The 23279-nt window shown below is 37.0% G+C and overlaps 1 protein-coding gene across 1 annotated transcript in view; it reads left to right on the top strand.

The window, feature by feature from the left end:
* Window positions 1-21973, top strand: part of LOC124711541 (phenoloxidase 2-like) — a 54388-nt gene extending 32415 nt beyond the window's left edge. Inside the window, exons 9-12 of the mRNA XM_047241675.1 lie at window positions 8016-8204; window positions 8288-8423; window positions 16132-16358; window positions 21740-21973. Of these exons, the coding sequence (XP_047097631.1) occupies window positions 8016-8204; window positions 8288-8423; window positions 16132-16358; window positions 21740-21973 (786 nt within the window). The remainder of the gene's footprint in view (window positions 1-8015; window positions 8205-8287; window positions 8424-16131; window positions 16359-21739) is intronic.
* The last annotated feature ends 1306 nt before the right edge of the window (window positions 21974-23279 follow it).

The following is a 23279-nucleotide window of genomic DNA, read 5'->3' as shown; positions in this document are numbered from 1 at the left end:
ATGAGTGGCTCTTACTGTGCTATGCCCTTTGCCAGTGGCATTCAGAATGTCAGTACTCAGTGTGATGCCCAGCATGGCAATATACATTGTGACCCTGAAGTCTGTTAACATTTGAAAATACACCAATTCGTAGAATAATGTTGGCAGAGATGAAAAACTTGGCACACTTGCCAGAAATGACATGGAGTTTTATTGAAACCAAAAATGAGTGCAAAAACTGGCCAACAGATGGTGCTTGACAGTAGTACATCAGTGATGCTGCATGAAAATGCCTACAACTTCTGAATTTGGGCTACCAAAAATCCTAGAACTGTTGTGGAAACACATACATGGTGAGAAAGTCATGGTAGTGCGCAGATTTACCTCATCAGTCATGGCCAGATCCTTCTGACTTAAAGAAAAGTGGGGTGCTGATTTTCAAATTGTCAGCATGAAAGATGCAAGGTACATGAATATATTAGAGAATCATATCATCCCTAGACTGGCTGATAAACACTTGCTGAAAGGTATGACTTTTATGCATGGTAGTGCTACACGCCATGTTGCTACATATGTCAAAGAGCTCTTGTGCACATCATATGGTGAGGATCAATGCTGAATCATCCTTCTAACTCTCCAGACCTCAATCTGTGTAATTACTGCTTTGTGGGATAGTCAAAGTCGCAAGTCTGATGTGATCATCTGACCTCATTAGCAGAGCCAAAAGACAATATTAGATTGCAATTTCTCACCATACCTACTGATATGCTGTACAGTGCTGTTCATAACATTGTCCTTTGACAAACAGGTGTTGCTGACGAATGATGGCCGAAATTTTGAGCATTTGTTATAAAAAACATTGTCTTTGCTAAAAATCAATTGCCATGTTAAGTATTGCTTTTGTATCACGTGCTGGTCATTTTGTGCACTTGTCTACATTATTCCATGAAGTTTTGAATTTTAAATTGTTGGTGGACATTTGGGTTACTCTGTTTAATGCACAATAACCCCCACCACCACCACCAATCCTGTGGATAAGGCTGTGTGGCAGCAAGCTCTAGGCCAGAAATTCTTTGCCTATGGTGACCATGCACTTTCAGGTCTAGGGAATGAGCTAGTCCCTCTACACACATAATGTCCTCGCATTGTAAGCATTTGTCCACCAGGCTGGTCCTGTATGATTAGCAGTAATGAACTGGAATCCAGGCCCATATATGCTAAAAAAAGTTGAACATACCTTTCCCATGGTATTTGCATGGTTGTGATATTACCCTAGAGAATGAACATTTGGCAAGGTTCATACTCCCTACAAACCCACTACTTATCCATGAGCAAGATGCTTTGCTGTTTTTTTAAATATTCTCACAGTGGACAACAAACAATATTCATTGAACCATACAGTGCCTTAATGCCAGGGGATTGCATCTGACAGTAGGTCATGCATGCTGGACAATCTCTGAAAGTAAATGATACACAGTCTGACAGAAGATACGTAATCCAGATGCTGCAGTGATACCTCCAGTTCTGGCAGGTGCTGTGTTCTTCAAATGTCTTTGGGTACTTAAACCAGGATACTAATCCTGGCATTGGGTTGTAGGGCTTAGTTGACACTGCCTGTTTGCCTTTGAATGTTTACTCCCTACTGGCTTCTTCTCCACAAACATAAAATAATTCTGTGGGAGACATCCAACTGCAAATCTGTAAGCCTGTAATCTGACAATGATTGGGTATGGATAATGTCATCCAAAAGTGTTTGCTGTACCCTGTACCGTCTTGCTTCTCTCTCATAAATGCATATAATACATTATCAGAACCGTTAACATTAGACCTCTAGATACACTGACTGTTGTAAGCACACAAAGTGACCTCATTGTATTTTCTTGTTATGTATTGCAATGGTTCTTTTGGGGATCCCAATGATGCCTTAATTTTACATCTCTATGATAAAGAGAGGAGAATAGTTTATACTAGATCATTTCTTTCATTTTGTTATTTGTATGTGAAATTACATTTTATTGTCTTTATTTAGTTTCCACTCTTTAAATAACTGCTGTAAAGTTTTTAACATGTGACATATAGAAAATAATGTTTAAAATAATTTTTACCCTTAACCATCGAGCAGATTTTCATAACATGAGCAGACTCGCGGCACAACTTATACACATGTAGTCAAAAGCTGTCATTATGCTAGCAAGGGCAATGTATGAGCTAAATCACAGTTTAATTTTAGTTTAATTAAACAACAATACAAAAAACTATATTACATTCCTAATTTACTATTTGATTAAACATATAAGAAACTTCCATATCATTCTATTGCTGCAGCTGACAAATCAATCTATTCGTAAGCACATACTGAACAAAAACAATCTTTCATTGCAATATAAAGGGACAAAGGCTTTATATATTGAAGAAGTATCAGTCATCACAAATTTCATTCCCCCTACACAGTTAATTGTCTTGTGCATTTTCGAGAAATGCTTTACACTTCTCACATGTGTGTGCTGTTTTTACATGTTCTTTGCAAACAAAGCTATGGCATGAGTTACACCTTATGATAGTAGATGCGTTTCTTGCTCCTCCACATGTCACACACCAGCCTCTTTTCTTGGTGGTAGGCTCCTCTCAAATCTTTCAACATGTTGATTTTTGTATCGCGCGAGGAAAGTTGCAACGTCAGCAGGAAGTGAAGGAATATTAGCTCCTTCCAGTAGTTGAGGCTTCATAAGGGACAGAGCTAAATTTTTCAAGAAAATTCTTCTCTTCTTTTTTGGGTTTGCCTCATTTGCATGAAAGATTATTTGAGCATTGATTCCTGCTATATCCATTAGAGCATAGAATACAGCCAATGGCCATCTTCTTGTCACCCATGTGATGGAATACGCACCTCCCAGCTGATTGACTGTCAACTCCTCCCTTTGTTATATCATAATCCAGACCTATTTCTGGTTTATCTGTAACTTCGTCAATGGTTCCAAAATCGTGCATAGTTGAAAGTAATATAACTGCCTTGTTTTGTTTCAGCACATACGAAACTAGTGTCATATCACTGTGAAAACCATATAAAGAGGGGTGGATAGCCATACATTTCCCAGGTAAAAATTCTTGTGGGATCTCGTGTTTGTACTTTCTCAATGTGCCAATGCATGTTACTTGTTTTTTCAAAAGGCAGTCGGCTAAGGAATAGTTAGTTATCCATTGTAACGTTCCTTCCTGAGACCAGTGTGAGTAACTAGCCTTCCTACAATATCACAGGGAGAATTAGAAACATCGTATAGTCCTTTGGGTTATTTTCCACAATATACTTCAATATTACTATTGAAGAATATTTTAGCATCTGCTAAAACAAAAATCTTTATCCCTTACTTTGCTGGTTTGTTTGGAATATACTGAACAAAAGAACAGTCACCTCAGAAAGGTCACAACTCTTTGTCTCCTTTCACAAATTGTCCTACATATAAACGTTCTTGCAGTTCACCACAAAGGCATCCAATATTTGCCTTATTACAGCAACTTTAGCAGTTACTCTTCTTTCTTACCTTGTACTCTTGTCGTCCAAATGGATACATAATAAAAGGAACAGAAATCTTCTGTAGCTCATCACAGCTCCCATAATCTCAATACCAGTACCATCTGCTGTCCACAGTTCAGTGATATTTGTGTGGTTTGCTTTCTTAGTCCTGACAAGATACAGTAATCCTAACAGTGCCATTATTTCACACCTTGTAGTTTCCTTAGCATCCGTTTCTCTGGCATATTGTCCACATTCTTTCTTAGATTGAATGTATAGGTTCATATATTTACAATGTCATCAACCATCTACAGGCTATGTATTGTCCATAAAACCTCTGTTTCACTTGTGACCCCACTGGCAACACGTGTAGACCCAAGGGATACTTCCACAATATTTTTTATTTTTGTTTTCAAAGTCACATAAAAACATTTTTTATTCCATTTACACATCCCCTCCCCCCCCCCCTCCCCCTCCTCCCCCCCCCCTCCCCCACCAATAACAATGCCACCAGTGGAGAGTGGTTATTCAGTCATCTTTTGAATCATGGACTTGATCAGAATCTGAATCATGGTCACTTCGTGTGATAAATTCCTCTTCTTCTTCAGAGTCATCGTCTTCTTCAGAGTCGTCATCATTTTCATTGTCTGGTACAGAGTTGAACTCTGGATCCTCGTTGACTAACCAATAAAGCTTGTTGTCTGTCAGCTTTGATCTTGCCCTGCACAGTGATATACCCGCGTGCTATGTGTTATCTTTTGATTCGATGAGAAAGGAACAAAATAAAAGTGAAGGAAAAATTACTTACATGACCGGGCGCACAGCGTACTCTGTGCATTAAGATGACACACTCACAGTTTATTTTAAATTACTGTAGCTCATGTGAACCTATGACAACACAACTTGTCACAGTGCTGGCTGAAACAATAATGCAGGAATAGGTAGGGGCTTGCTATTGTAAAATAACAATGGAACTGTGCACGACAATGTTATTTGTGGTTGGCACACTTTATACACAGGCACGCCCGCTTGAGGGTTAACAGTCTGCAAGCTATATTACTGTACAAAGGCCCACTGAATTTTAGATTTAACAATTTATACACACATTAGTAAATACAGATGTAATGTGAGGTAATGCAATGTAACTAAAAACATATGTAGCCTATACATAGCTTAAGGGTTGTATCAAAGATTACTATACATTATCATCATTTTATGTGCTAAACTGATACCAATAACATCACAGTTGTTACATATACAAACTTAGTTCTAAGCCACAAAGCAAGTATTTTAATTATCTCTGGCACTGTAAATCAGCATTTGAATCAGGCATGTTGTTAAGCTCTGAAAAATTTAGGGGGAAGATGATACATGGTTTCTTGACCACACTGAAAATTTCTCAGCTAAGTTGTTTGATATTGAAGGCTATCTGCTATCACTGTGGTACCATCCTTCTTTTCTCATCTGAAAGTGTCTCTAGGATGCTGGGTGAACTCAGCCTTATCTCTCCTAAACTGTGTATCTTCTGCTGCATTACTGGGCTTTTAAAAATCATTACTGTCATGTCAATGGGGGAGATGTCTCTGGTTCTTTAATTGTACATTTCTGTTCTGAAACATCAGCTTTGGATCTGCTGTTGAACCTATTTTCCAGCAGTTTGATAACCCACTGAAGGTCCTGTGCCAGAAGATTAAAACATATGTCAGACTACTTTTGAAAGATTTGATGTTGACTGCATGTTGTAAGAATGTCCAAATCTCCTCTTTCGTTTTTCATACCTACTTGATATGACTGTGCAGGCTATCAATCTTGTTCCAAAAACATATTCTGTCATCTTCTTGTGATTTATTATACCTGTGTGGTACTGAGCATAAAATCACTTAAATGTTAACCTGTTATTTACGGGAAGGCAATGAGAACATATATGACGTCTTTCAAATCTTTTCTAATGTCGAATACCATGTGTATAGTCTCACAGTAATATGCATTACTGAAATTTTCTCCAGTTTTGAGTAACCATAAGTGGCTAACTTAAAACACTTTGCACAGGCAGATCTGTGAGCAGGTTGTTCTAGGATAATGACACTACAATTTTTGACAAATTCTTTCATCTTTTCATCAGTTTGATTGTAGTGCCCTGTCACAAAGGTTTTGTTATTCCACAAGTGCCCCCCCCCCCCCCTTCCCCCAGCCATGGTTTTATTTTTTACTGTAGATAACAAAACTGTTTATCCTTTGTAAATTTGTTTAACATTTCTATGTAAATTGCTTTTCCTTCTATTGTGAACACTACAGATAGCAAATTTATATCAAAAGGAAAAAAACTTAATTTTGCTGCCTCTGCTTCAGTCACCATGAACTTTCTAGCCTCTAGCTGCAAGATCCTTGCTTCTGATTGTTCAGCTGAGTTACCTGAATTTTATGACAACATGACACTAACAATGAGCATAACCAGTGGCAACTGTGACTGCAGTATCATTTTAGACCTTCTTGGACACATCTAGGATTGTTTCTAGATGAAAAATATTTATAAACCAGAGTAAGAAAGATGTTGTGAAAGTACAGCTCATGTATGTCCAAAGATGATGACACCAATAATAATAATAATAATAATAATAATAATAATCATGACAAAAATTACCTAATTTAAAAATTCTATGTGAGAAGAAATTATTTTTCTTCTGTGTCTGTAACTTCACGGTATATATTCTTGTTGTTTGTTCTGCATTAACTGAAGTATGGCTTTCTGATCTGCATCACTAAAAGTAGCAATCGGTACTTTAAAATTACACAACTGACAAGGAAAAGTCTCATGGGTGGGATTGACTTTTTAAAACCACCTACACAGTAATGATTAATGTCCCAGGTGTCAAGACCCCCCCCCCCCCCTTTTCCCCTGCCTTTCACCCTGATGGGTCCTCCTTTGTGAGTGATTGACAAAACAAACTTTCATAATTTCTTGTGACTGAACACAACCTTGACATTAGCAAAAATTTCTAAGCAGTGCAATGGTGTAATGGTTAAGTTTGTGGCTAGTATGCTGGGAGGCTGTGGGCTAAAATCCCGTCAAAAACATTCTACTTCTTTCTTACATATTTACTGAAACCCCTGCAATCTTTTTTCTCAATTAATTGATTTAAATACAATTTGTTTCATTTCTAATCCTTTGCTGTATCATTTTAATCATCGTTATTAACTTTTTATGTGCTCTGATCTTCTTACTCAATTTTATTCTTTTCTCATTTGGAATCTTCATTCATGTGACTTTAATTATTTTTATGTATTTACTTTGATTTAATTTCTTCCTTTTTGTTATTTTATATTTTTGTCCATGTTACTGCAATTGTTACTCCTTTTATTCATTTTCCTTAAATTTCGTTTTGATTACCATCCAAAAATATGAATAGGTAATTATGTCTTTTATTTTTTATTTGATAGGACATTATTTTCAAACATTTACAACATATAAACAAAGATATTTAAAATTACTTAGACAAAGATTCCAAATGAAAGAAGAAGAATGAAACATAACAAAAAAGACAGCAAATAAAAAAGTTAATACAATGGTTAACATTATGCAGCTAAGTATTATAAATGAAACAAATTTTATTTAAAGCATTTAATTAAATTAAAATAGTAATTTTAGTCCTGTCAATCTGCAACCTTCAGCATAATTTAACCTCAATGCTATGGCGTCACTTAGAATTCATTGCTAATTTCATGGCCGTAGTCATTCACAAGAAACTGTGAAATTTTGTTTTGTTGTTGCTCATAAACATGGTCCCACCAGGATGAATAGCGACAGAGTGTGACACCTGGGATCCTGACCTACACCACCATATAGATAGTTTCAAAAACTCAGTCCCTCCATGGTGACCTCTCCATGGCAGTTCCACAGTATTTGTGGGTCACTATTAATGACATATAGATAATATAACAGTTTTCTTGGCATATTCAGTCACTGTTGTTAGTCACTCTCAGGGAGGAATCTCTGCTTCCATATACTACTTTCAACTGAGCATTAATTTCCTCCTCAGTAAAAAGATAATCTTGTGATATGGTGCACATTACCATAAACTGAAGTTACAACCAAAAAACTGCTCTTGAACATAGAGTAATACATAATAAGCAACAAAACAATCTTCAGTCACTGGACACACTTTTGCATGTGCTTTGAATTGTTTTCCATATCAACTATGCTCATTCCTTTGGCATTATGAGACATTTCAACCTATTTTTCCCATGTTTCACTTTGCAGTGTTTTTTCAGTTTCATTTTTCTTCTAAAGAATTAAAATTCATCATTCCAGCTATAAAAGCAAGTACATTGAGAATCAACAATACCATAAGATAAAGAAAGCAAAAGTGACAAGAACTTATTTTTCCTGGAATGAGATTATATTGTTTTATATAGTTCATTAGGAATTAGTTTTACAAATAGTTATGAACAAAAAATTGTTGATGTGAGCTTTGTGGGACATAATCTGACTAACAGAATTACTCTTTCTGTCTTTTCCCAAATGTAGCTTGGCTTTGACAAAGTTCGTGTAACAGGTGTAGAAGTCATAGCAAAAGAGTCAGAAAGGAATACATTATTCACATTCTGGCAATGCAGTGATGTGGATACCTCAAGAGGAATTGATTTTGCACCACGAGGATCAGTGTTTGTTCGTTTTACTCATCTGCAGCATTTACCATTTGTCACTAGAATTTTGGTAAGTGTTCGTGGCTTGTCCTCTATTTATTTCAGGTTTAGCATGTAATCATTTGGTTCAAACAATAACTATTATTTTTTTAGATTGAAAATAACGGTGCTCCACGACTGGGAACTGTTAGAATTTTCATGGCACCTAAATTTGATGAACGTGGTCTTTCAATGCTCTTTGAAGATCAGAAGGACCTTTTCATTGAAATTGACAAGTTTGCTGTGCAATGTAAGTCTATAATATTATGGAAATATATGTAATTAATATATGTAAATATGTAAATATATGTAATTCGTATATAAATATGTAAATATGCAAATATATGTAATTAATAATACGAATATAATAGAGGGAAACATTCCACGTGCGAAATATATATCTAAAAACAAAGATGATGTGACTTACCAAACGAAAGCACTGGCAGGTTGATAGACACACAAACAAACACAAACATACACACAAAATTCAAGCTTTCGCAACCAACGGTTGCTTCATCAGGAAAGACGAAAGAATGTGGGTTTTAAGGAAGCCTGCTTGTGGCTGTGTATATGCGGATGGATATGTGTGTGTGTGCGAGTGTATACCTGTCCTTTTTTCCCCCTAAGGTAAGTCTTTCCGCTCCCGGGATTGGAATGACTCCTTACCCTCTCCCTTAAAACCCACGTCCTTTCGTCTTTCCCTCTCCTTCCCTCTTTCCTGATGAAGCAACCGTTGGTTGCAAAAGCTTGAATTTTGTATGTATGTTTGTGTTTGTTTGTGTGTCTATCAACCTGCCAGCACTTTTGTTTGGTAAGTCACATCATCTTTGTTTTTAAATATGTAATTAAATACGTAGCCTTTGACAACTCTGCTGTTATTTACATCATGATTCTTAGTACTGGTCATGGCTAGCATAATGTTCTTTATTAGACTCTTGATTCCATACTTTTGAATTCTGTATTGAAAAGAAAGTGGTTGAGTACTAAAGAAGCCATTCTAATTATACTTGTCTCATATAAGCTGCTTTCTTGAACAGTGTGACAATACCATCATTTAATTTTTAGTAAATTACAATAATAAAAATTCCAGCATGGAAATAATAATCTGAAAATAAAAATATGCAAACAGTATCCTGCAGTTGAATAATAAATTGTGCAAAGGTTCAGACAAAAAATGAGGAAAACATACCAGCTTTCACTCTTTTCTAAGATTAGTATTCTCTCTATCTCTCTCTCTCCACACACATCAAATAGTGGAAGGCCAAGAGACAGAATTAGGGGGGAAATAGACTGTTCACAGTGGTCACTAACCTGTGAGGAAGAAAGATTGAGAAACATGAAGGAGAAATGGGAGAACACTGTCAGATAGACGAGGAAAGGCATAAGGCATGGAAATTACAGGAGAGAAAAACGTGAAGGTGTAATCAAAGGACCCATATTTCATGGACAGTGAATCAGCTGTTGAGGTGGTTAATGCTGTCATGCCAGCTTGTGTAGCAGCTGGGTGGTTTAGTTGGACAGAGGCCAGTCATGTGGATGGGCAGTTGCGTAATGGAAATAATCATGTAGAATGCTGCATGGTAATTGTAGCCCAACAAGTACATGATGCAGATCCTTTCATATGTGGGACTACTTGTGATAGCATAGGAAATGCCTGTATCTCGCCTGTAGTAGGAGATGGTCTTCTGCATAGGTCATCCACAGAGGCATGAGCCATGGGAGTGGCAGAGATGAGAAGAAACTGTGTAGAAAATCTGTATCTGGACTAGTTTGGCAATTGTTCATTGGGTACTGAAGAATAACAAAAGGAAAAAGCATCTATGAATAAAATAAGTCAACAACTGCAGGCAAATAGCTGATTATATATTTAACCAGCACTGAGCAGTTAAAGAAAGAACTAGTAAGACTTAGTAGAAATAATTGGAAAGTATTAGTATATGGACATTTCAATACTGAAATCACCTTGGATAATGCTGATGAAGGACAGTGATGTCCAAAATTGGCTTCTTCCCTGCAATAACTTTCCTAACAAGAGTAAAAACATATAGTTCAACAGCAATTGATAATTTATTTCTAAATACAAGTCTTATTAATGAAATAGATGTGAGCCCAAAGTTAGCAGTGTATCAGATCATGATAATCAAATGGCAGTAGAATGCATTCTCATCAGTAGGTGTAGTTAAGAACCAAAAAGTGCAGTTTCACAGAGTTATAATTGCTCACATAGAGACATCATTCAAAAACAATTTACTGGATGAACAATGGCAAGAAGTTTACCCGGAGCTCACAGGTGGTAAGAAATTTAATTATCTCCTAAAATAATCATACACTATTATGAATTCTGGTTTCATTTCAGTGGATCTAGTACAATTACAGAGGACTAACTGTAATCAGGATTTAAAGGTGAACAATAAGCATTATCACAAAATTGTCCATCACATAGTCAAAAAAATAAAAACCATGCACTGTGTACCAAAACTCTAAAATTTCAAGGGCAAAGCAAAGGCATGATATGAATACACTCAGTAAGGCAAATTATATTCAACTCACTGATGACAGTAGCAGCAAGAAAGTTGATATTATATTCAAGTCTTTGGCAGTAAAATTCAATTAATTCTTCCATACAGTGCTGGAAACATAAGGGCACACACACAGCACATCAGAAGCATACCCATTAGATTTCCTTATTCAGGGACTGCATGTTTCACCAACAGACACAATTTTAGTCAAATTAAGCAGTTAACAGATCATAAACATCATTACATGACTGAAAAGCAGCAACACTTCTGACCAGTATGGTATTTCAATCAAAATACTAAAATTTGTGCTTACTATAGCCTCCATCCTTGCCACCTTCCACCTTGAGTTATCTTTGCAAGCAGTTGATAAGTCAATATGTATTTCCTGAAAGGTTTCAGTGGATAGCAGGACCACCCAGTTATTGAAGTGGAGATAAGCTAATGACTTCTAACTATAGGCCTGCCTCTCTGCTTCTCATGATATCAAAAAATTTTAAGAAGGAAGCCCATAATAATAGCCTTTATGTCAATAATCTTTTGCCAACAGCTCAGTTCAGCTTATATAAAGACTTCTCTGCTGAGAAAGCAATGTGTAATATCACATACTTAGTTCAGGTAGAACCAAACAAGAAACTGTAGCCTGTTACCATTTTCTGTGATCTCTCGCCAATGTCTTCAGTTGTGTAGATCACAAAATTCTGGTTGTGAAACTAAAATGTTAAGGCACTAATGGCATTCCTCTTGCATGAATGTAATCATACCTTAACAACAGGAAGCAAGAGGGACACATTAATACTCGTAAATGATATGAAAAGAATAAAACTAAATTTGAAGTGGGGGATATTAAATATGATTTCCAGCAAGGTTTGGTACTTGGCTCACACCTGTTCTAGATCTGCATACTTGGTTTACTGTAGACATTGGATGACTTCAAAAACCATAGTGTTTGCTGCTGATGCAAGTGTACAGACAGACAATCTAAACAAATCCACACCACGCAAAGCCAGGAAAATGATCCAGTAAATGTACACATGGTTCACAACAAGCAACTTAAACCTTAATCTCAAAGAAACTCATGTTAGTCAATTCCATACAGATAAAAATGACTGTCAGAACCAGGAGTAGAGATCAGAGGGCACACACATTATGTAACTGTGTATGTGAAATTCCTTGGTTTCCAGAAGGGTAACAACGTGAGGTGGCACTAGCACATTTTTCGTACATTCTCTCTATACTGTCATATGGCATATCGTTCTGGGGCACTGCAGATAAAGTAAAAATGAGAATTTGCTCCACGGTAAGAATATTGTATAAAGTTAATAACTGAATACTTTAAGGAGGCTTCTGCAGTTTCCATCAGATTTTTATACTATGTGCTAATATAGTTACTTCGTAATAATATTTGTAGTTATTAATAAGAGTGAATTTAAGAACGCCTGACAAATATTAAATAAAAATATTTAAAAAATCCATGTAAATTGTACGTTCCTGTCTAAGATTCAGAATGGTGGAAAAATCCATAAAAGTCTGCAGGTAGACCTCATGCAGCAAACTGGAAATCGCACAGTTCCAGACTGTAGCGCCTAGAACCGCTCGGCCACTCCAGCCAGCGGCTTTTTTCAAGGAACTTCTTTCTGCTAATATACACACATAAATTCCAGACATTTCTCCTAAGAGTCTCCGGGCATATTTCTTTGATGTGTATCTAGATATCTGCAGTTTTGTTTCAACAACATGTAGCTCAAGTCAACCAAGTAGTTACTGCTGATTATGTGTGTCAAGTGATGCCCATTGTCCCCTGGAAACACTGACTTATTTCTCATTCCAAAAATAACCCCACCACCACCACCACCACCACCACAAACACACAAGTGGATTTTTACATGCCTAACTAACAGAGCAGCCCCAGATGAGTCGAGTGTAGTATTCAGTTTAGCAATATATATTAACAAAGCAGCAAAACGATAACAACCAGTACTCGATCAACAACTGAGAGCTCTGCTGCATGAAGGCAGCAAACAGTAAGTGAGTGCACAGCCAGTACACAAGCAAGGGCTTGTTCAAGGTGTTTTTGCATATTTGTTTGTGAGTAATACCTGTACTGAGCTGCACTAGTGTTGTGACTATGTGACTTGTGTATGGTTAACCAATAACAGCAGACACTGAAAGAGCAGGAAACATATTTTGGCTATGGCTCCCTTGCCTAATTCTGTGTGCTCACCTACACCAAGTCCTCTCTCTATTACCGTCATGCAGCAACACTACTAAGTCACTGCTGGACTATTTATTCTTTGCATTTTTCTGCTCCTGTTAATATATACAGCTAAACTAAATACAGCATTATACTGATTTCGAATTACTCTGTTGAACTGGTGCATAAAATTCCATCTTAAAAAATTCTGATTGAAACAGGAAACAATTCGACAGATTCTGTTTATATTGGATATCACATTACATACATTTTGAGTAGTATTTGTTTGGACTGACTCCATCTACACATTGCAAAAACCACATTCTTCTTGACTTGTTCCACATCCCTCAAGGTTCTCCTTCATCACGATATTTATGTAACATATGTGGATGAATAAATGGCAGGACTGCCAAAAAATTTCAACAAGCATTGTGCCAACGGAAATGAATCCAAAGACATACCAATGGGCAGTAACAAGGAACAAAAAGAAGACACACTAAAGAGGGAAGTGCAGAAGTCCATTTGAGTCTTTAGAATAAGTTATATCACAGTTAAGCATTGTACCACAGCAGTTCCACCATCAACATCTAACAGACAGAAGACTGTCTTTCTGGCAAATACGGTACACAACTGTAATAAAACTGTCTGAAACATGAATTTGCCAAAGCCATTAAACAGAAATTGTGTTTGAAGTTATTTTTTGTTTAGAGGTATTTTAAATTCTCAGTACCCAGTTAATACTTAAGTTAATCTAAGTGTTAATGTCAGAAATACAGTTTGTGTTATTTCTCTCTCTACTTGTATTGAGGAACATTTTGTTACAGATTTACAGTGTGACAATTGTTGAACTACATGAAATCAAATCGTCATAACTTCTGAACGGTTTGCATTAGGACATTCAAACTGCACGGTTGGATGCGGGGTGTGATGGCAGTTAGTATGCACATGCACACACATGTTGTTATTGTCAGCCATTTGCACATGAAAGAAAGTGAAATTTGCACATTTGAGGGACTGAGAATCAGCGCTCTGTGATTGAGAAGTCTCTTCACCCTCAATGGGTGACTGTGTGGTGTGCAAGGTCCAGTCACGGAATAATCGGTGCGATATTCCTTGATGGAACAGTGACTACCAGATGGTACATGAAGATTTGAAAGATGATTTCATCTCCTTTATCCAAAGTGACCTTGATTTCGACAAGATGTGGTTCACACAAGATGGATCTCAACCCCACTGAAGCAGGAGAGTGTTTGATGTCCCAGTGGAGCACTTTGGGGACCACATTCTGGCTCTGGGGAACCCAGAGGCCACTGGCATTGGCCTCGATTGACCGCGTGGTGCAGTGGTTAGCACATAGGACTCGCATTCGGGAGGATGACGGTTCAATCCCGCATCCGGCCATCCTGATTTAGCTTTTCCATGATTTCCCTAAATTGCTGCAGGCAAATGCTGGGAAGGTTCATTTCAAAGAGCATGGCCGACTTCCTTCCCCATCCTTCTCTAATCCGATGAGACCGATGAACTCGCTGTCTGGTCTCCTCCCCCAAAACAACCCTCAAATGACCGCAATATTCTAGGAATCCAAACACATGCAATTTCTTTTTGTGGGCTACATTAAAGACAAGGTATAGAGCAATAACCCCAAAACTATTTCTGAGTTGAAAACAGCCATTCAGGAGGTCATCATCAGCACTGATGTTCTGATGCTTCAGCAGGTCACACAGAATGTTGCTATTTGTCTGCACCACAAAATCATCAATGATGGCAGGTATATTGAACATGTCATAACGTAAATTTGATTACTTTAGTGATGTTTAAATTATGAATAAAGTTCAATAATTTTTGCCCTATATGTAACACAATACACAATAAGGTAAAAACTATATGCACTGAGTAGTACAAAGAAAATAAGGTGAGGTCCTTTCTTTAAGTTTCGCTTTCCTTGTTATGCAGCTGTAAAGTAAGAAATAATTTAAAATAATATATATTTGAATTTTTATTTGTGTTAGTACTTTGCTACAACAGTGAAATATATGTTTTTAAATTTATTTACTAGATGACGATCAAAAAGAATATGTTCCTTTAGATTGTAAATGTCATTTGAAAGTCTATGACTTGCAACTGCATTTCAAGAGAGTAGGTGGTAGATATATGTTAATAAATTAAATAAATAATAATTCTGATATATGTGACCACAAACAAAAATTAAATAAACATTCTCAGAGATATGCTGCCAAGAAAAATAAAAATCTAATGTAAAATTTTAATGTTCGCTCACATTTATGGAATTTGCTAAAGTATCTTTTGTATGCAGTCACTTAATGGCAGTTCATATGTAGTAATTTACTTGTGAGCAGTAATACTACAAATTATTTGTTATATCTAAAAAAAAAAGTTCAATATGTCTAAAAACACAGATGATGTGACTTACCGAGCGAAAGTGCTGGCAGGTCAATAGACACACAAACAAACACAAACATACACACGAAATTCAAGCTTTTGCAACAAACTGCTACCTCATCAGGAAAGAGGGAAGGAGAGGGAAAGACGAAAGGATGTGGGTTTTAAGGGAGAGGGTAAGGAGTCATTCCAATCCCGGGAGCGGAAAGACTTACCTTAGGGGGGAAAAAAGGACAGGTATACACTCGCACACACACACATATCCATCCGCACATACACAGACACAAGCAGACATTTGTAAAGGCAAAGAGTTTGGGCAGAGATGTCAGTCGGGTGGAAGTAAAGAGGCAAAGATGTTGTGGAAAGACAGGTGAGGTATGAGCGGCGGCAAATTGAAATTAGCGGAGATTGAGGCCTGGCGGATAATGAGAAGAGAGGATATACTGAAGGGCAAGTTCCTATCTCCAGAGTTCTGACAGGTTGGTGTTAGTGGGAAGTATCCAGATAACCCGGACGGTGTAACACTGTGCCAAGATGTGCTGGCCATGCACCAAGGCATGTTTAGCCACAGGGTGATCCTCATTACCAACAAACACTGTCTGCCTGTGTCCATTCATGCAAATGGACAGTTTGTTGCTTTCTATGTGGGAATGACGAGCAACAAACAGCGAAAGCTTGAATTTCGTGTGTATGTTTGTGTGTCTATCGACCTGCCAGCACTTTCGTTCGGTAAGTCACATCATCTGTGTTTTTAGATATATTTTTCCCACGTGGAATATTTCCCTCTATTATATTCAATCAAAAAAAGTTCAATGCTAGATTCTGACACCTTATTCTTATTGTTGCAGTGAACAGTGGGCGAAACATCATACGTCGTAGTTCAGAGGAGTCATCTGTAACAATACCATATCAGCGTTCATTTAGAAATTTAACAGGGGTTGGAGATAAACCTGAGGAGGCTTCATATACATTCTGTGGCTGTGGTTGGCCACAACACATGTTGATTCCAAAGGGGCAGGCAGATGGATTACCAGCAGAGTATTTTGTGATGGTGTCTGATGGTGCTCAAGACAAGGTGAGTTCTCTCTGATGTCTGTGCTGCTTTCTGCATAGTTTACAGATTTCATTTATTTAAAAATGGAACACTCATAGAATTAATAGGGGTATTACTGTGGTCCTGATTTCAGCTACAAGTATATGAGAGTAATGTGGGCAATGAGCACAGTGTGAGCAGTAACTTGTGATGAGAGGTGAAGAAATAGTGTTATGATTTGAATTTGGATAGATTGCAACTCACCACATAGAGGAGGCATTGAGTAACAGACAGGCACATTTAAAAGTAAACTGTTGAATGAGGTGTTGAGCTAAGACTAATCAGATGTAGAAACACATACACATACACATGGCCACTGTCACTTCTGAGCAGTGAGACTTGATACGTATTGTTATTCCATCCTGGATTTTCCATGTCTAAACAGTATGACACTCATTTTGAAATTAAGTAGGCCTAAACCTGTTAGTAATTATACACCTGCATGTTTGTTAACTTTTTATTATGCTTTATTGTGTTGTTAAGTTGATGTGTCTGATATCACTGTAAAATGATGTGTGGACAATAAACAACTAACAAACTTGAGTCCAAGCTGATTCCTGCAGTTTTGTGGTTTGATCATTTTGAGACCCATTGTCATAAAAGTTTCATGCCAGAAATCTATTTTAACATGCAGTTCAGTCCGTGTTTCATGCCATATCATAGCATCCAAAGTGTAAACTTACATTATTAGGTGTTGGCTCCTCAATTTGTCATAATACATGCTGTGCAAGGGCTGTTCAAAAGGTATCCGACTTACATAAAATCAATCTTTATTCAGATACAATTGTTAGGCGATAATCACCTTCAAAGTAGTTCCCTTCAGCTTCTTCACTCCTCTCCCAATGCTGCTGCCACTGCTGAAAGCATCACTGTAAAGCCTCTTTTGGTGTGGTGCACAGCTGCTCTGTTGTATTATGTATAATATCTTCCCCATTTTGAAATCTGGTCCTTATCATAATCTTTTTCAGTTTAGGGAAAAGCCAAAAATTATTCAGTAGTAGGTCAGGGGAACACAGAAGTTAACAAACCACAGCTGTGTTGTATTTGGCCAAAAAATCTTTGAATTAATTGAGAATGATGAGCTGATACAACATTGTGGTGAAGGTGCCAACTGTCCTCTGCCCACAAGTCTGGGCTCTTGCACTTGCATCACACTGCTCCATGAATGCAGTGCACAACCTCTTAGAAGTACTCCTTATTGCCTTTAGTAGCTTCTGGGGTGTAGTCATGATAGACTATGCCATTTGAGTCAAAAGAGATGGTTAGCATGACTTCAACACTGCTGTGGATCTGCCTCACTGTTTTGGGTCTTGGAGATGATGGATGCTTCCATTGTGATGAGTGGAACTTTGTTTTGAGTCACATCCATACACCCAGAACTCATCACCAATGATTACTGTGTTAAGAGAATTGGGATTACTGTTCATAGCATCAAGTATGTCCTGTGTGATCTTCTAACAAAGTTGCTTTTGCTCTGATGTTAGTAACTTTGGCACAAATTTTGCTGAGATTCTCCTGAGGTTCTGTTAAAAATGGATTGAATGGATCCAATACTTATTTTAACCATGTCTGCATGTTCTCTGAATGTGATTTATCCATCCTGCATCAGCAGGATCCTTACGTAATCAATAACAATCTCACTTGCTGATGTTGAGGACCTGCCTAAACATGCTTCAGTCTTCATTGATGAGCAGTCATCTTTGAAGTGGTTGTACCACTCCTTTATCTGTGTGGTACCCACTGCTTCATTCCTAAGCACTTGTCAAATCTTGAGGATTGTTTCAACTTTAGAATTAACTGGCTTGAAACAAAATTTGATGCAGTAATGTTGTCCCACTTTTTCTGTCATTTTGCCCACAACACAAAATACAATAACTACCACTTACACATGTTCACTTGTTAATGACTAGCCAGCAACTGGTTGTTTCTGTAGTCATGAAACAAATCAGACATGTGCACTATTTATGCCAACAAACTTAGAGAGTATGCATGCTCTGACACCATTGTTGGTTTTGCCATTTTGCCAGTAAAAAATAAGGTAAGATACTCTTTGAACAGGCCTCATATGTCTTTTTGGTGTCCAAAAGGACAGGTATGAGTATTTTACTTTTCTCCTGGTACTTCTAATAAGCATTTTTATGTAAAAATGAGATTAATAGTTTATTTTCAATGTCTAAATCCATGTTGTTCTTACTGAAGTGTAGATTCAGAAGATTTTCTTGTTCTGTTCTCAGTGACTGACTAATAGATTTGTAGATCATGTGAAAGCAGAAGTTATACCTCTGTAGTTAGTGCATTTCTTCCTATCATCCTGTTTAAACAGTATGATGGTTATTTCTTATATTCAGTTGCTGATTATTACATTTTATTTCCACATGATGTTGAGCCCTTTGTAGAGCTATTATTAACCAAACTATCCAAGTATTATGATCATGTCTGTACTGAAGTAACTGAAATAGCTGTCTTGTTGTTTTTCAGTTTATTTACTGCTGCCTCGATTCTAGATCATGTCAAACTATCAGCACTTACACCGCCACAAAGATGCCACCCATCACTCAAAGGAGTATCATACCCTTTGTAGTTCAATAGTACTGAATTATGTTTCAAATTCCCATAATAGTATGGTCTCGTCTCTTGCAGGGCCTGTTGGTCAAGCAGTGAAGTGCTTCTCTGGAAACCAAGGTGTCACAGGGTCAAATCACAGTCAGACCTTGGATTTTTCAGCCTTTGTCTTAACCTAGTTTTCACATGTAAATGATGTGAGGAATTGCCAGAGAAGACATATGGTTCGGATTCCACATTAAACTGTAGTTTCCATTTTCCTGTTTGGATAACTGGGGAAAGTTAGAGACAGGCAAGTCACCAACGTGGCATCCAATAGGAAGACTTGCACCAGGCCAATGAGCCTCATGAAATTATTGTCTCTTGTGACCTCATCACAGAATTTTTTTCTTAGTTGTGCTACAAAGCAAATTTTTATTCCTAATGTAAGGAAGAAGTAGACTGCTACTTACCACAAGGATGACACGTAAAGTTGCAGACAGGCACAATTGAAAGACACTTACACATTAGTTTTTGACCACAGCCTTAATCAGAAAAAGAAAGAGAAACAAGTACACATACATTCACACAAGCAAACACACCTCTCTCTCTCTCTCACACACACACACACACACACACACACACACACACATACACACGCACACACACACATGCACGTGGCAGTCGTATCTGTCAGTCGGACCAGACTGAGGTGTGCTTGCATGTGTGTGTGTGTGTGTGTGTGTGTGTGTGTGTGTGCAGCGTAATGTGTCATCATTATGACAAGTAGCAATCTATCTTTTCCTTACATTGATGATGTTCCAACCTGGGGTTTTTATTGTTCAAATTTTTATTCCTGTTTCACATTATTCTTATAGCAACCTATTCTTAGCATATCTACACCCTAGCTACCACCAACTGTTTGACCTATAATTTTTTCAGCATCGAAACAAACAGTTTCTTTTCTCCATAACTTGAGGTCTTTTGTCTGGTACAATACACCAGTTACTTTAAACATTGCAGCTGTTTGATATTATACAGTAATAAGCACATATTGCTGCCCTGGTAATGGAGATGAATTTTGAAACCTTACTCTGGATGCTCGTGCTGTTTGCTGATATCATATTAACACTAGGATATAATTATTACATCCTGAAAATGCAAAACAAAAGGTGCTGATTAAGAGGAGTGGAAAGTTCGTGTTTATGTGTTTTTGTCTACCTGTTGGAGGGTGAAGCGGTGTATATCTGAATAAAATAGAGCTCCTTACAGAGCCAGGTAGGATACAGAAGATAGCAGAGTGGATTTTTTTCAGATACATGCATAGCAGAGTGGATTTGTTTTTTCAATTATATGCATTATCTCTTTTGCACCCTACAAGAAAATGGTCCATAAAATTATTTATAAAGCAAATTACACTTAATCAGCTGTCTGTAGCCAGCAAGTATTTATTTCAGATCAACCATTGACATTTAGTTGAGAAAAGATAGGAGCAACTGGTTATTGTATAAGAATGATTGATTGTTAATCCACAGTTTTTATGTACAAAACTGTCTGAAATGAAATTAAAATCAAATAATGAAAATCTACTTATAATAATGAATATCTACATATCAAACAGCAGCACTATCCATCACATACAACAGTCACACAACTCCTTAGATTTATGAACATGTAATTACTCTGTCTGAAAGAAAAAGGATAAAGTGGACTTAATAAGGATTAGATAAATAATCACAGACTGCTGTGACAAGTAATTAGATAAATAATCACAGCAGCTATGCCAAGCAAAAATTAACAATGTAAAAATGAAATGCTATCTAGACAGAAGATCTGAAAACCTGAGAAACTAGAAATGTCAGAGAGACCAGCTGATAAATCAGAGGAAAAACAGGATATGGAGTTGTTGGTAAGGCAGATATCAGAAAATAAAACGTGCAAAAACAGTGATGAGGCTGAGAGAGAGAGAGAGAGAGAGAGAGAGAGAGAGAGAGAGAGAGAGAGAGAGAGAGAGAGATCCTGGAAAACAGCAGAATTACACTTTCTTTTATCACATGTTCTAATTTGTATACAATTGGAAAGATCTACGTAAGAATGCAACTAGTGTACAACCATTATTTATCAGTTGTTCTGTTCATAATGTCAAATGATATTAATTTTTTTTAGTATGTAGTTGATAGATTGACAACTCATACATTCAGTGAAAAACCCATTTGAAGTTCAAACTATAACTAGCCTGAAATTCTGTTTTTGCAAAGACAGTCAACAGTTACTAAGCAGATTGCCTCTGGAAAAATTTTAAAGAAAGATGTTCTGCAACTGGTAGAGAATGATTAATGTCTGTCATAATTCCTCTTTGTTCATGGACCCAACAATGACATTATTTTCACTTATCTGGAAACACACCTCGTCCAAGAGATACAGTAAATGTGTGTGTGTGTGTGTGTGTGTGTGTGTGTGTGTGTGTGTGTGCGCGCGCACACGCATGCAAGTGTGCATACTTACAGCATCTCATACATAATTCAAAAAACACCTAAGTATATTATTTGTGTTGTTTTAATGGATTCAACTGTGGGTTCTTTCAGTGACATGGTATATTGTATAGACTAAACAAAATACATTTTTGCCTTGTTCCTCAAAACTTCATGTTGGTTATGAAACTGGTAAGTCAACTCAATGAATCTACAGATACAGATTTTTATTGTTTTGTTTACTGTTCATTAAACTGAAAAATGCATTGTAAACTTATGGAAGTGATGCCAGTTTAATTGCATGTTGTTTGCTTAGTCATATTGTTCATTATCTGGACAAAATGTTCACAGGTTGACCAGCCTCCATCAGATAATACTTGTCGACCTGCTCATAGCTACTGTGGCATTCAGAATCGCAACTATCCAGACCGTCGCAACATGGGATATCCTTTTGATCGTATGCCACGTGCAGATGCCAGTACATTACGTGAATTCCTGACACCAAACATGGGCTTGATTGATGTGCACATAGTACATCATGAAATTACCGTTGACCACAAGGGGCAAGCAATGGACTGTACATGATCATCATGTATTGTCTATCCAGCACAGCAGATGTGCAGGATGGAACATTTCTTATATATGAGACATAACAGTGAAAAATTATAAGATAGTTACATTTTTAGTTTCCTTCCTTCAAGCTTTCATTTCATTATTTGTGCATATTGTATAATAATTTCCTGTTGTATTGTTAAATTATAAAGGGAGTTTTGTAAATCTCTTTCTTGTTTTTTAATTGACATCAGTGATTTTGTTTTATTCCCACTGATTAGGTTTACTGCCAAAATGAAAAAAGTGACAATTGTGTAATGAAATTATTTTATTGTATTTTTCAGCCTTGCTTCGTATAAATAGTATTGTGAATAGTTTTTATCCTCAGTAAGTCATCATCAGATGGCACTCAGCATGAAACTGTGAGCACCCTCTTCGCCTGTACAGTTGATAAGTTGACAACTTACAAGGAAGCAAAATTGGTCATGATACTGTTTGTGTTATCTGAGGCTCAGGAACACAGTAAAAGAACTTTATTGTTTTTCTTTCATTAAAATAAAAGTGAAACAATCATGTCCCAAAATTTGAAAGTGTGCGGGTGAAACATTTAATAGATGAAAACTATGTTGTGTATGTCAAGATCTAATTTAGATGGTGTGAAGCTGCTACTGAAAAATAAACTGATGGCCCTTGCAACCCACAAACATGACACAGCAGGTGAACCTGAAATAGTTGTGGCATAATTAACACATAAAACAATTTCACAGAACATGTAGCTAAGTTAAACTCAAACTTAAAATATACAGCAAGCTGCTTCAGAATAAAAGTGAACTCTTCATCTAGTCAGACACCACCCCACTAATACTGACAGAATTTCAAGACAACATGTGAATATAGTAGATGAAGTTAACTTCATCCGTTCATTCTGTAAATAGGTAATACCAGTCATAAGTACAAAAATAAAATAGATAAACAAGAGGTGGTTGTCATGATTCTCCAAAATTGGTACTATTTTATCCACCTATATAAGAAAAATTGAAGGGCAAGGCCAACAATGTCACCAAAAAAAATCGGCCTTTGTGTTTTCCCATATGTTGGAGCAAGATTATTTTCTTAATCAAGGGACAAATTACAATAAAGAAACCAACTTGACACTATCAAAGAACTAACGAAAACTAATATAGATTCTAAGTTGGCATGTTACCCCAAATTTAAGCTGCTGTCACACATGACAACATGAATTACAAAGCCAATCCAAAACAATGTAAACACCTGGAAACAAGTCAGTGAGAATTAGCACTCAGAAAACAAGGTTTTTGTATGAAACTTCCTGGCAGAT

This window comes from Schistocerca piceifrons, chromosome 8 (genome assembly GCF_021461385.2).
Source record: "Schistocerca piceifrons isolate TAMUIC-IGC-003096 chromosome 8, iqSchPice1.1, whole genome shotgun sequence".
Lineage (NCBI taxonomy): Eukaryota > Metazoa > Arthropoda > Insecta > Orthoptera > Acrididae > Schistocerca > Schistocerca piceifrons.
This window is presented reverse-complemented; position numbering and strand designations above follow the sequence as displayed.